Consider the following 14210-nt stretch of genomic DNA (forward strand, 5'->3'; position numbering starts at 1 on the left):
GGATCTGATGACAGGAAAAACGCTGCAGCTCGGCATCGAACTCAAGTACCTTTAGATCGCCAACCGCGCCCAAAATTCGGGGAAACCCCACCGGAACTCGGAGCTAACCCCACAGTTTGAGGCCTGGTCAGTGCACCGACCTCTTTGCTGAGCAACGCGGATTGTGACAACCTTGCTGTACTGGACCTCCGTATGCCTCGCATCCCCTGTATTTGTAAGATGGAAATTGAACTTTTTTTGCTCGCATTATGGCGCCGGATGTTCAATCGGAGAAGCAACCCATCGCTTCAAGGGCATCGGAGCTCGGAGCGACTGCAGGGCCGCTCTCACACCGACGCACCCGACTCATACAATCTGCATAGGCACATCCCTGCTGCTACGACGCAACCATCAATCATCGTCACTCTCTGTTTTGCCCAATTGCCTAGCATAGACGACTTTGTACATATTTCCGACCCAGCCAAACGCACTACTACCGTGATCCTAAGTATGATTACTTGCATAGCTCCCGCGCAATCTACCCGCAATGAGACGCAGTACCTTGACAGACCAATCCACCAATGAACGTCCAGGTCCCTGACAGTACATCCCCACCCCGAGAACATGACGTTTTAACCCCTCCATCCTTCACCCCTCCGTCCGTTTTAATCATGCCTCGCGACACAGCCAGAACCGCGACCACAACCACGAACCCAACCGCCATCACCACCACAACAACCCTGCTAATCTCCCTCCTCCTACTGCTAGCCCTCTTTCCAAATCTGTTCCACCTCGTCTGGACACTTCCCCTCCACCTATTTACCTTCCTCATGCCCGCCGACAAACCCTCGCCATCCTCGTCCTCATCGTCACAAAGCTTAACAATATGGACCCAGAAACAATTCACCCTCCCCGCCCGCGCCCGCGGCTCCTATCTCATCACCGACACGGTCCTCAAAGAGGTGCCCGAGATTGGCTCTTACAAAGTGGGGTTGCTCAACCTGTTTATCCAACATACTAGCTGTGCGTTGAGCCTGAACGAAAATTGTGATCCGGTATGATCTCCCCCCTCTCTCCCCCTTTTTTTCTTCTCTTGGGTTTTTGGGATTGCAAGGAAGAGGGGGGAGGAAACAGCGGGTAAGGCTGACTGTGAAGGGGATAGGACGTCAGAGCAGACATGAGTGATACCTTGGACAGAATCGTGCCCGAGGCGGGGCCGAATGGGGAAGCGTTGTATCGGCATGATGCCGAAGGTACGTGCCGCGTTAGCCTCTCTACTTGCCCGTGACGCCAGGGTCAATCGGACAAGGCTAACACGTACGATGAACAGGGCCCGATGACCTCCCGGCGCATGTGAAATCTGCCTTGATCGGGGCGAGCGTAACAATCCCCATCAAGGATGGCAAACTAGTGAGTGGAAATAACACTTGAGAAGAGTCGATGGAGGAAGCATGACTGACGGCATCTTAAGTGCACTGGGACGTGGCAGGGCATTTGGTACCTCGAGTTTCGAGCGGCCAAGCACCCGCGCAGGATAGTGGCAACCATTCAAGGTGAAAAGGCATGAGCTCGATTAGCTGGGAAACCTCGAGCATGATCGAACCCGAATTAACCCGTTTGAGATGCGGACATAAGCAACGCATACTCCTCTTAGCAGCTGGCAGTCTACCCTACGGGTTCACGATACCAAACTCCAGACGCCAGGCACCTGCTAAATTAATATACCCATGACCAACCGCATCCTCTGTTTAATGCGTCGATGTTCCGTTCTCCGTCTTCATGTCAACATCGTCGCCGCCAGCCAAGACCTTGGTCTTGGGGGCTTCTCCATTGCTTGGCGCGGCACTTGGGGTAAGGGCCACCACTTCGCCGTTTTCGTCGACGAACTCAAAGTTGTAGCGACTCAGGAGGTGAGGGATAGCTGATAGCTGGGGGCCATATCTAGCCGTGTTATCGTAGAGCTCAAAGAGCGGGACCGCGAGAAGCTTCATGTTCTTCGGGACGCTCAGCACCTCTGCGCAGCCATAATCAGCACGGTATAATCTCATGTACATGGGAACGCAGACATACTCGACTTTGGCAGCTGAATGAAGTAGAGCTTTTTGCACTCCTTCGGACGCGTGATGTGGGCCGGTACGAAGGGGTACATGAAAGTCTCGAAATTGGGCCTCCACCACTGTGCAAGGCAGTCACCCACCTGCCAGTCACCCGCCTTCTCCCCCTCGCCAAGGCTGCCGACGGGTGCGAGCCGCTCATCCAGGCGCGCCTTGAAACCCTCAATCTCCTCGTCCTCGGGACGCAAGTAGTCGCCGGGCAGCTTGAAGAAGGCGTTGGCGATCTGCAGCATGAGGATGTGCGGGTGGTTGTGCTCGTGGCAGACGAGGATGCCCTCGCAGGTTCGGCGCATGCCGTGCGCCTGATAATGCTCCTCCAGCCGCTTCAGCCGCGCCAGCACGCTTGGGTCCTCCTCCGGCTGTGTTTCCTTAACGCCAAAGGTGTAATTGGATAGCGGATACAGTCGGATCGTCTCGGGCTGGTTGGCATTGAAGGGCAGGGGGATGATGGGCGGCTGCGAGCTCTGCAGAGCCGTGGGTGTGATGGTCGACATGTCTCGTACTATATTGTTGTATTATCGTATTGCTGATCTTTGCCGAAGGTATGGCGTAGAGGTGCGCGCGATGCCCGGTCGCTCAGTAGAACTCGATTTGCGGGAGCTATGATCTGTCCTGTTGATTTGATGGACTGAGAATTCGGATTGTTGACTCAAATCAAGTCCCGGGCTTTGAGGGGTGACGGGCAGAATTCGAGACCAACGAGAAGGCGGTCAGATGGATCAGTGCTGGACGTCTTGGCAGGGCGGCTTGAGCCGCAACTCCACCCACGTTCCAACGTTGCACCTTCTGCATATCGGCGATGATACATTTACCAATGACACTAGACAAAGGTTGTATCTTCCTTCACAACCTGAAGTGTCCTTTAGTTTATTTGTAAGCCCTAGCATTCGAACATTGACTAACTGGAAGGAACGAACCATTCCCGCTGCCCTCAATACGGATAACGGCGGTTGCAGACGCATAATACGAAACCTCACCCAGAGAAGGGTATGAGTCGTCTGAAATGGATAAGCAAGTCGTTCTCAAAAGGTACATATTTTGAACTTATGGAAGATCCCCATAAACTTGCTGGTTTCTCCTCTCTAGAAGAAACTAGGCTCTTCGTTTGCTTCATAACCATATAAAGTAAAAACTCAACCCTTGCTTCATCCTTCACCACCCTTCTGCCCTTGAAGGTATGGCATTACAGCAACTCTCAATCAAACCATTCGGTTTCTATAAGCAAATATATCTCCATAGGAATTCATGCTAGATTTTCTGACCCCTCTTTTCGTTTCAAGTTCAAACCCAGTCGTTAAATTCAAACGAGACGGTTGACCTTTTTTTTTTTTTTTTTTTATTTTTTTTTCCTTTACTAATGGAAGAGATTTAAAATTGCCACCTATTCTCCCGCCATCTTCACACTTCTCCTTCTGTCAACTCGATCGGCGGCTAAAGCCATCCTCTGGCTTACTTCTTGGCGCCTTGTACCGCTCTCTGACTTTACACGCGCCACTCTCCGTTGAGCCTGGGGGGCAGAGCATTGCGTACTTTCCCCGGGCAGCGGCACGTCATTTCATTGTAGCTCTGAATAACAATTGGTTGCGTTTTACCAGGTAAGTTACCCTCATTCCCGAGTGTCATCAAAACGGACCGATGCCTGCTTGAAGGGGCGGTCACCTCGAGAGCCGGAGAATGGAATTGGCTTAAAGGGAGGCAAGTGTGCCTCGGCGCTGTACAACGCAAATGCACACGCGATATTCCATCAAGCTGGAAAAGAACCAGCTCCCTGTAGCTAATATATCTAGGCGCACCATGGATAACTCCAGCGACTTTGGTGAACTTCGCCGCGCTTCAGCGGGGTAGGCCGGCCTTGAAATCCCAAAGCAGGTCAGTACGGAGGTTGTAGATACTACCGAATTTCCCAATGGAATGCGTCAATCAACAATCTTCAATTTCAGGCCAGCTACCCCCGCCCACTCGGAAGAGTTGCTAGCAACACAAGAGCTGGAAAGGGCTCTGTAATCAACGCAGTCCTCGATAAAAGCGCCTTGTTACGAGCTGCACGTAGGCGTGTACCGCATGAATACGGAAAGTACCGCGGTGAGGTACATTTCATCAGCACCACCGATTGGATCGATGAACAAAACGTTCTCTCCCGAGACCTGAGATGCGGAGGGTCAACTGAACGTCGATTATCTGAAAATGAGGCAGAAACCGGCATTACCTTCGCTAAAATTCATTTTGTACACCCAGCCTTAAACACGAAGGAGCGCAGACAAAACCCTTGACTGCCGACGAGATTCTTCAGGACGGTCTTGTTTACGACGTTCTTAATACAATAGGGGACATTTCTACACCTAAGTCCAAGAAGTTATTAGAGGAGCTAAAGAAGACACCATCTCGACGCGAAACAGGGGCGGCACAGAACAAGATGTCGGCAGACTAGAATACTGGCCACTGGCCTAGGTAGTCAAATTCTCGTGAAGTTGGATATCCTCGAATCACGCTCCCTTCTCGCCGACTGAGCAACTACAATATATCATATCACTCAATAGGGCTAAAAATGCTAGGAAGCTGGCACGAGGTACCAAGGCATGCCTGGCCGGGCCGGGCTGGGAAAGACCGGATCGAATCGATGATCAAGCATGCCTGCATAAATATCGGAACGGCTTTTTGCGGCCCGCCATCCATAACCAGTTCGTGCAGTGGAGGGTCTTAAACTATCAGTTTCTATCGTTACCCATGATAGCAGCTGTCAATTGATGCAATTTCAGGTTAAGACCAAGATACCGTTGCTGAACAAGACGGAGGCTTTGACCCAGCTTACGCCAAACGGGACTATAGTGACATCGCAAAAACAACTCCTAATTTTCTGCGTTTCCAACATGGCATACGAAATCCTGTCTGGCAATCTTTGTAGCCATGAGGTTAAGTTACGCGAGGGTTTTTAAATCTGGACTATGCCGAGATACCAGCCTTGAGACGCCATGCGTAGAGCACAGTCCAACCGGCGCAGCAGGCAGCTAGCAGGAGACATCTCCATGAATTTTGTAGTTTCTTTCGGGGGCTCTATCTCCAAGCTGTCGCTGTTGACGAACTTTTAGACCTGAAGATCGTCTGCGGAAACTAGACTCGGTAGAATTTCTTCGGGATCCCATCATTATACTGACATCGGTATGCAGCACATAGCGATATTCCGCGTTCATATCCGGAAGAAAAAAGGGCCTTCTCAGCAACCGGGAATGTGGTCGGGAGATTCGAAAGTTTTTGAACGATGTTGGACATCGATAAGGATGCAGGTTTCCAAAGGCTCAATTTTGCAGCCAAAGTAGAATTTTAGCTGATGCAGTTCCCTTAATCCCGTCGTTACCGCCTGGAGGGCGCCAAATAACCAAGGTGGCCTGAACTATGCCACCTACCGGGCGGTATGTTCTAGAAGGTATGTTGGCAAACTATGCGGTAACTGCCTAATTCGGAGTTGACAATCCTACAGAGGCGAGTTCATGGCCTCAACCAAAGGTCTTGTTAATTCCAATCAAGGTAGATTGTTAGTGGTATTTGTCGAAAGCCCTCCAGGGGTTAACGTTGACGCAGACCTGGTGCAGCCTTTAAGGGAACATGCTGTTGAGGTCTGGGAGTACAGCTTTTTACTGGATTCCGGTGCTCCTGGACGGGCAATCTCGTACGCAGCATTGACGCCGCTATTTCACCATTTTCTGGACGAATGGCGTCGCGTTCTGAATCAAGAACATCCTGCCTTTGAATTTACTGAAAGCCAGGCACGGAGCTACCAAACTCGTATTCGTGACATCCGAAGTCAGAAGGAGCTGGCACACTCGGCGAAAAAAGGGACGCGCGGGACATTCTGCCCAGCTGTATCCTCCACAATGGAGCCTACGTACCGTTTCTGTACTCGACTATCTGGTAGGCATAGGCAGCAGCCATCTTTCAGTACCGAGGCTAACCCCTTGGTAGGCCCTGGATGTTTCAAAGGTGTGAAGATGAACTGCTTCAAGTTGCCACGACCGAGGACGTCCCGGTCGAGCTGTTCCAGGACATTACACCTAAAACAAAGAATACCATCGACAACATGCTCACCAAACTCGAAATGACAATTGCGAGGAGAACTGCTCGTACCATCGATCATTTTACCAGAGAACACAACACCTTGCTAGCCGAGCAGATTATCAACAGGGACATCGCAACGATGAGAAGGGAGATCGCAAAGCTCCACAACGGGGTTGATAGACCCTTTTGCGGATGTGATGCGGTTACCGGACTTCGCTCCGGAATTGAGCTGCTAAGATTCCATAACCATGTCTCATAGTATTGCTGATGTTGCTCCCGACTTGCTTCAACTTGATTGGTTTAAGAAAGTCGCACTTGGTCCAAGTGCGACTGATTAGTCTATCAAACATCTGCATCTCATGATTCGGCAGACGGCGAATGCCTGTTGGAGGGCGTTCTGGTCCATGCAGATCGCTCTCTGCCCCAAGAGGTATTGGTTGATATGGGGTTTTGACAAATGAGACAACCAGAGGACTCGGACGCTGTGGCAGCGAAATGCAGGGCAGACCGTCCATATTGAGCCAGCTCAGTGAGCAATAGAGCTGACCGGTCAGGTCTTTAGCCAAAGGATGAGCTCACATGCTCTGGTGTTGGCGAGGGGCCACTGACAAGCCTGTGGCATGCTCAATCAAGGTACTATAGTCGCATCCATGGTTGCCGTACTTTCCCGCGACTTGCGCCTTCTCATGGCTACAAATGCGATCATGGTTTTCGTGACCGGATGTGGTTGGCCAGGACACCGTATAAGCCGGCATCAATTGGAGTGCCCGCTGTGTATCGTCGTCGTGAGCTGCCAATTACGTACACAGAGCCAATTCCGTAGTCTGCAGTTGACTTGACCGGTGGAGGGCCCTCATACACCGACCCCGTCGAAATTGATTGCGTGCAGACGGGTGCACAAGCGCTCTCGGGTGTGGGATCGCCAATGGATGGCATCCGTTTTCCAGCACGCCGGCACAGTGACCCACCATGTCCCTCGCCCGCGAATAAGCGACTCTCCGGTTGGCCAGCCACACACCCTCCCCAGCCGGGCCCTATTCTGCAAAGGCTGGAACACAGAATCTAGGCCTGGTCGGTACTTGCACGTTCTGGAACCGTTCAAACCTTGTAGGCACAGTGGAGGCTCATCGTTGACGTTTTCTGATGCAGTTGCCTCAACAGCAAAAATTTACCTGTTTCTTCCACAAAACTCCAACCATTTCCAACTTCCCTCCCCCCCGACTCCCGTGCCCCTGCGAGCTCAGCAGCCTGGCGGCGGCCACCAGTCACGCGGTTCCTGACAGCAATTAATGCCGGGATCATGATTTGCAGCCTGCCAATCACAAATCAATCAGGTCACGCGCATCACTAAGATTCGCCGGGTTCCGGGCTCCGGCATCGCTCGCAACAATGGACGACGCCGCGAGGCTGGTGACCGAGCTACACAACAAGCTCGCCGACCTCGACGGCAAGGTCGCCGCATACCAGCGCGATATGCTGGCCGAGTTCCACAGACACATGGAAGAGTGCTTGAAGAATTATCCGGATCACATCTCCAGCGAGGTATCGCGAGTCATCGCTCAGTCAATGTCCAGGTATCCGGCTCTGTGTCCCAGGGTCGGCGACGCACCCGACTCGCCCGCAATAGATCGGAATGCCTGGGACGGTTGCAAGTCCCCCCCGCCTATTCTTCGCCATACTTCCGGTATCCCCAAGGAAAGCCCGCGGAGTGCGCACGCGAGAGAGAAAGAGTTCCATGGCCTGTTCACGCCAACCTACTTGCCGCTTCTCGAGGGCAACCCTAGCTCCCGCCGCTTGTCTGAAGCATCTCAAGCGTCGGCGGCTGGGAAGCCATCGTTCCCGTTGTCCTTTGACAATGTGAAAAAGGTCGAGGAGTCCAGACAACCCGTTCCTGCTGCCCCCGAACTCAGGCCGGCGCCAAATCGACGGCTGACGGACCGGTCTACGTCATCAGTTGAGTCTTCGGGTAGTGAGTCGAAATTGCGGAGGAGCGCGTTGCGGCGGTCCTCCGGCTCGACTAAAGGCAGCCCGCGCCGGGTTCGTTTCGAGTTTGAGGGCGAGGAGGTGTTTCCATCTTCATCTTCGCCCCAGGCACCCACCAGCATCCCAGCCCCGGTCGGTGGGGCGGAGTCTCAGCCCAAGGCTGACACGTCAGCCGTCGCCATCGAGGATGAGTCACCAGCATACGTTGGGACGTCGCTGCTCAATATCGACGATGAAGAAGACTCGTCGCCCAGGCCGAGGAAGGTGTCGTCTACGCAAGCACTGCAGGCGCTCACCCGGAGCCCGTTGGAAGAGGGAACAATCTGGACAGTCGTCAACCCGGATCCCGGAGAACCCGCCATTATGAGAGGCGGAAAGCGAGTCGAGGATACTGGGAATCCGTGCCCGATAAAGGTCGACTCGCAGGCAACTATTCGGCCAACCGACATGGAAGAGGATGAGGTTCCTGCAAACGGGCTTGGCTCGCCGATCGAGGAAATAGGCAAGTATGACGAAGACGAAAACACCTCCGAAGACGACTTTCTCTCAATTAGACCGGCGAAGAAGACGCCGTCCCCGGGTGCGCAGCGCCCTTTCGCGCGGCCTCATTCTCAAGTCACTTCAGCTGCCCCAAGTGTAGCTACTACACGCGGGTCTGCCAACCAAGATGATGTAGACGAAGAGGACCCCCTCTTCGACTTTGAAGAAGGAGGGCAACCATTGTCTCGGTCACAGTGCAAACCGCAGAAGTACCTCCCCGAAACTGAAGATGACGAGGACGAGTTGATTTCCCAGCGGCGCCTGAGGAGCCTTGGCAAGGCTAACGAAGAGGAGCGAGAAAGGGGAACAAGCAAGTTGCCGGCCGTCTCGCCCTCGGCAGCGCTGTTCGGACACAGCATTGGGTCGTACCGGGGTCGATCCATGAGCATCAACCCCATCAATGACCCAGAATTGTACGATGAGATCGCCAACATGAAGGACGTGCATTTTTTCGTCGGCAGCATCGATGGCCGTACCGGTGTCGATCAGGCGGACTTGGGCAGTTACAGGGCGACTAGCTTGGCTACGAACCTGGTAGGGACGCCACGCAGCTTCACGCAGAGGCTGGCGCTGGAGGAGGCAATGGAGCGGCGGAGGGCAGCTGAGAGGGGTGAGGAGGAATAGACGGCATGTGCATGGACATGAGCTACAATTACGGCTTGGGGAACCGGCGTGGCTGCATGGTGCGGAGTGGTTGACCCATTCATCGTGCATTTTACTCTGGCAACATCATACAGGAGGTCCTGGGGAATGTTGGGGACGGGCGGGTCTGGCTGGGGAACAACGCTATTGCATTGTTTATCTGTATTATAGCTATAGTCGCATCGTGATACCATCGACAGGCTGGCAACGGGCGGATACAGGGGTTGGTGGCGTCGGGTCTGAGGATGCATACGCAGAGCATTTGCTTGCTGCGCGCAGCAGGGGTTACGTTAACGACAATCGAAGATGCTACTGATCGAGAACGAAGCATCCGGCCATGCGACGTGTAACTGATGCCACAATTGTGGGCAATGCTTGCCTCCGCTCTTTCGTTCACGGTTCGCCGCTCTACAGGCATGGGCAGCGCCGCTCCGGCATGTCGAACCGCCGATCGGCAGCGGCACCTTGACGGCCCAAACGGCCCGGCGATGGCATCCCAGCGCCCAGAGCTGACCAATCAGTGCAACCTGCGACCGTGTCAAAGAGCGGTTCGCGCAGTGCCATCGAGCGGCTTGTGCTCCGACAATGAAAATGATCACCCCGATCCTTCGAGTTAACTGCTAAGGCTTCTAGGCATTTTGCGTCCAAGGGCACGAATCCCTCAATATACGGTTCGTCGCAAGACAGTTCAAATGCTCAGAAATCTCGCATCCAACCCTGCTTCGTCCGCCGCGATACTCGATAGAGCATGACATCGATAGCCGCAACGAGCTAGGTAGTAGGTACCGTACGTAGCCCGTCTTCGAGCGCCGCGCGCCGCGCGCCTTGTCTTGTCTTGCCTTGCCTTGCCTTGCCTTGCCTACGAACGAACGAAGGAACCAGCCAACTTCATCCTCCAAAGATTTCCGAAAATGCGCCTCCTCTCCGCCCTCCTCTCGCTCCTCCTCGCCCTCTCCCCCTTCGCAAACGCCTACACCCCGCTTTCCGACGACAGCCTCCGCGCCCTCCCGTCACCAGACGCAGACGACTTTGAGCCCCACAGCGGCGAGCTCCTCGCGCCCCTCCTGATCCCGCGCGTCCCGGGCACGCCGGGCCAGGTGGCGGCGCAGGAGCACTTTGTCGCCTTCTTCCGCCGCTGGCTGCCCGAGTGGCAGATCCTCTGGCAGAACTCGACCGGGACGACGCCCGCCACGGGCGACAGGCAGATCCCCTTCCAGAACCTCATCCTCCGGCGCGAGCCGCCGTGGACGAGGAAGCGGCCCGGCACCGCCGCGTTCCTGACGCTGGTCGCGCACTACGACAGCAAGATCGAGCCGGAAGGGTTCGTGGGCGCGACCGACAGCGCGGCGCCGTGCGCCGTGCTGATGTTTGTGGCGAGGGAGGTGGAGAAGGCGCTGGCGCGGCTGTGGGCGGAGGGCGAGGGCAAGGTGGAGGATGTCGGGGTGCAGATATTGTTGACGGATGGGGAGGAGGCGTTTGTGAGCTGGACGGATACGGATTCGCTGTATGGAGCGAGGTGAGTCTTGATATGGGCCACGGTTGGTTACATTTGGGGATGGATCGCTGATGAGTAACGACAAACCTTGTAGGGCACTTGCCAAAGAGTGGGAGGAAACGCCTTACCCAGCCATGTCCACCTTCAAGAACCCGATGCGGCAGATCAGCCTGTTTGTGCTGCTTGATCTGCTTGGCGCCCAGGACCCCAAGATTCCGTCGTACTTCCAGAGCACGCATTGGGCGTACAAGAGGATGGCGGCGCTCGAGGGGAGGCTACGCAATATGGGCCTGCTGGAATCCAAGCCGAGCAAGCCGTTCCTGCCAGAGAGTGGCAAGATGGCGACGGAATTTAGCAAAGGGTATGTGGGTGACGACCATGTACCATTTATGGCGAGGGGCGCGCCTGTGTTGCATCTCATCCCGTCGCCATTCCCCAATGTCTGGCATACAATGGAGGACGATGGGGACCATTTGGATATCCCTACCGTGAGAGACTGGGCAAGGATTGTTACGGCGTTTACGATGGAATGGATGGACGTGCAAAAGGCAGAACCGCAGTGATACGCAGACCGCTCAGTCGCAACACGGTCCGGCGAGATGGGGCATATTGGGCAACTCGACGCGCCAAGGGCAGTTTCACCTGGTTTGCTTGTGAGAGAACTGTACTCTGCAGCAACCCAATGCTTGTTGCGTGCTCGTGCGCATTGCATCGTCGAGGAGAACGGCACTCGGCTTGTAGCTACCAAGAGTGGCTTCTTAGGGGAACATTCCTGCTTGACTCGAGTTAAGCCAGGAGAGTTGAAATGGTGAGGCGAAGGATCAAGGACGTGTAGAATAGCGGGAAACCAGGGTTGGCAGTTGGCAGAAACCAACTAATGAACGTAGTGTGCCGCCAAACAAAAATAGACCCGAACATGATTCGAATTGTCCTGATGCTCTACTGTATAATACGCAGCGGGCGGCAAGCAACATCTCGAAACTCGGCCTGGCCCTGCAAAAAGGCCCCGCACTACAAATAGTACAAAATAATGGAGAACCAAGATCTGAGCGGGTTGGTGGGGTGGCGGGGTACCTGAAAGGGCTGAAATGTCAGACCTGAAAGACTGCTGCTGTGCGGAGTTGGTTCGTTCCACTCAATACCCGCCGCAACGGCCTCGCCCGGTCTGTCCAGAGCGACCCGACGTAGGTGTTTCGGTTGGCTTCGGAAACATCCATCTCTTGACCGGAAACAACTTGTCTTTTCAGAGCCGTGCAGTCTCCGATTTGACATTCTCTTTCCCTTCACCACTCTTCTGCACTTGCCCAGAAACGATCGACGGTCTGCGGGGTACGCACGCCACCGATTCCGTGCTTGAACCCTCCCTCAAACCTACTTCATACCACATATCGGGTTGGGCTAGCGCTCGTCTTGTCGCAGAGACGCATCGGGCATCTCTGCTTTCTAAATACGGCTTCTCACGCACCTCAGCGGGCAACGCCCCTCGAGACGCAGCCCGGCGCCTTTGGCAAGATTATAACTATCGGCAGCGTCCTGTTCGATCCCCGCCACACGTCGCTCCCACAACCCCCGCCGATTGCCCATTTTCTCATACAAGCCAGCCCTGGTCGCCAGATTGAACGTTCGAGCTCTCAGCGCCGCACCGAAACCATGGATGGTAAGAGGCATCCTAACTCGTTCCAGCAGCTGGAGAAGCTTGGCGAGGGCACCTACGCTACAGTGAGTCATGGTCACGTCGGCGTTCTAGCCATTATCACACGCCTTTACTAACGGCTTATCTAGGTTTTCAAGGGCCGCAACCGCCAGACGGGCGACCTTGTCGCTCTCAAGGAGATCCACCTAGACTCGGAGGAAGGCACCCCTAGCACGGCCATCCGCGAGATTTCGCTGATGAAGGAGCTGAAGCACGAGAACATTGTCGCGCTCCACGATGTTATCCACACCGAGAACAAGCTGATGCTCGTCTTCGAGTACATGGATGGTGACCTGAAAAAATACATGGACACGCATGGCGATAGAGGAGCGCTGAAGCCAATGGTCATCAAGTCCTTCATGTACCAGCTGCTGAAGGGGATTGATTTCTGCCACAAGAATCGGGTCCTACACCGGGATCTGAAGCCGCAGAACCTGTTGATCAACAGCAAGGGCCAGCTCAAGTTGGGGGATTTCGGCCTTGCCCGTGCTTTCGGCATTCCCGTCAACACCTTCTCGAATGAAGTCGTGACGCTCTGGTACCGCGCACCCGACGTTTTGCTCGGTAGCAGAACTTATAACACGAGCATCGACATCTGGTCGGCCGGCTGCATCATGGCCGAGATGTTCTCCGGGAGACCGCTGTTCCCAGGGACGACGAACGAGGACCAGATCATTCGCATCTTCCGCATCATGGGGACGCCGACTGAGAGGACTTGGCCAGGGCTTTCGCAGTTTCCCGAGTACAAGACGACTTGGCAGATGTACGCGACGCAGCCGCTCAACACCATCCTGCCCCAGATCGACCCCCTGGGTATCGACCTGCTCCAGCGCATGCTGCAGGTGCGGCCAGAGCTCCGCATCACTGCTGCCGACGCATTGACTCATCAATGGTTTCACGATCTGGTCGGGGTACAAAAACAGCACCCCCAGCACCACCAAGCACAGCAGCCGATGATGCATCCCCATGGTGGTTATCAGCAGACGGTCCCGAGTCAAGGAAACTATGGCGGCTACTAGATGGGGCGGTCGATGATGATTCCGGCGTCGGGCGGTCAACTTCCCCATACCAACAGCCTCTGGAAGCAGCAGTCGAGCGTGGCTGGTGGGGTGGTTTGGCCCCTGTATCCGGCTCTGCAGTCAGCGGAACTCCCAGTACAACTTAGCGACAACTGCCCTTCGTGGCAACAGCCGAGCGATGGATGCCCAAATATTACATACAGTCGACCGCGCAACCAATGAATCATCAACCTTTTGACCAGCTGTATCTGAATGCCAAACCGATGAGCCGGCTTCAAGATACCAACTGGTTGTATCCGAATTGGAGATCAGTGAATCATCCTTAACCCATCGAACCGCGGCGTCGTGAGCGAAGATGCACAGCTACGCGGCCGCTTCCTTGTGCAGGTCTAGTTGTTGCAGCGCACCCAAAGGGGAACCTTGGACGACAGTCTCCTAGCCTTTTCCTTGGACCGATTCTCTGCCCGGGCTAGATACGCATTGGCTCTCAGTTGGGCGTAAACTGGTCAATGAGCATGTGTACGGAATGATCTTTTGGGTTCAATAGCGCGGGTAATAGGTGATATGGCATGTTTAGTGGGGGTCCTGGTGAGAAAGTAGGCCGCGTATAGGTATCGGCATCTCTGGTAACTCGTCCTAGGAGCAGTACTTGACGAGGTTTGGACTCTTTTCCTTTCCTACCAACCGAGCGAGAA

General features: G+C 54.6%; 5 protein-coding genes across 5 annotated transcripts; 4 read left to right on the forward strand and 1 right to left on the reverse strand.

Annotated features, from left to right (window-relative positions):
• Positions 1-650: 650 nt before the first annotated feature.
• MFIFM68171_10461 (uncharacterized protein) lies at positions 651-1546 on the forward strand (the record flags this gene model as incomplete). Its single annotated transcript, XM_071065880.1, has 4 exons — positions 651-1034; positions 1142-1232; positions 1310-1389; positions 1451-1546. 4 exons carry the CDS (start codon positions 651-653, stop codon positions 1544-1546), a joined length of 651 nt encoding a protein of 216 aa, XP_070921981.1.
• Positions 1547-1727: 181 nt separating this feature from the next.
• MFIFM68171_10462 (uncharacterized protein) lies at positions 1728-2587 on the reverse strand (the record flags this gene model as incomplete). The annotated part of the gene is made up of 2 exons (XM_071065881.1): positions 1728-1993; positions 2050-2587. 2 exons carry the CDS (start codon positions 2585-2587, stop codon positions 1728-1730), a joined length of 804 nt encoding a protein of 267 aa, XP_070921982.1.
• Positions 2588-7532: 4945 nt separating this feature from the next.
• On the forward strand, positions 7533-9290 carry MFIFM68171_10463 (uncharacterized protein; the record flags this gene model as incomplete). The annotated part of the gene is made up of 1 exon (XM_071065882.1): positions 7533-9290. The coding sequence occupies one exon, from the start codon at positions 7533-7535 to the stop codon at positions 9288-9290; it is 1758 nt and encodes a 585-aa protein (XP_070921983.1).
• A 929-nt stretch (positions 9291-10219) lies between these two features.
• Positions 10220-11366, forward strand: MFIFM68171_10464 (uncharacterized protein; the record flags this gene model as incomplete). The annotated part of the gene is made up of 2 exons (XM_071065883.1): positions 10220-10824; positions 10898-11366. 2 exons carry the CDS (start codon positions 10220-10222, stop codon positions 11364-11366), a joined length of 1074 nt encoding a protein of 357 aa, XP_070921984.1.
• A 1087-nt stretch (positions 11367-12453) lies between these two features.
• Positions 12454-13515, forward strand: PHO85 (negative regulator of the PHO system; the record flags this gene model as incomplete). Its single annotated transcript, XM_071065884.1, has 2 exons — positions 12454-12522; positions 12586-13515. The coding sequence occupies 2 exons, from the start codon at positions 12454-12456 to the stop codon at positions 13513-13515; spliced, it is 999 nt and encodes a 332-aa protein (XP_070921985.1).
• Positions 13516-14210: the final 695 nt, after the last annotated feature.

This window comes from Madurella fahalii (assembly GCF_045866475.1).
Source record: "Madurella fahalii IFM 68171 DNA, scaffold_6, whole genome shotgun sequence".
Classification (NCBI taxonomy): Eukaryota; Fungi; Ascomycota; class Sordariomycetes; order Sordariales; genus Madurella; species Madurella fahalii.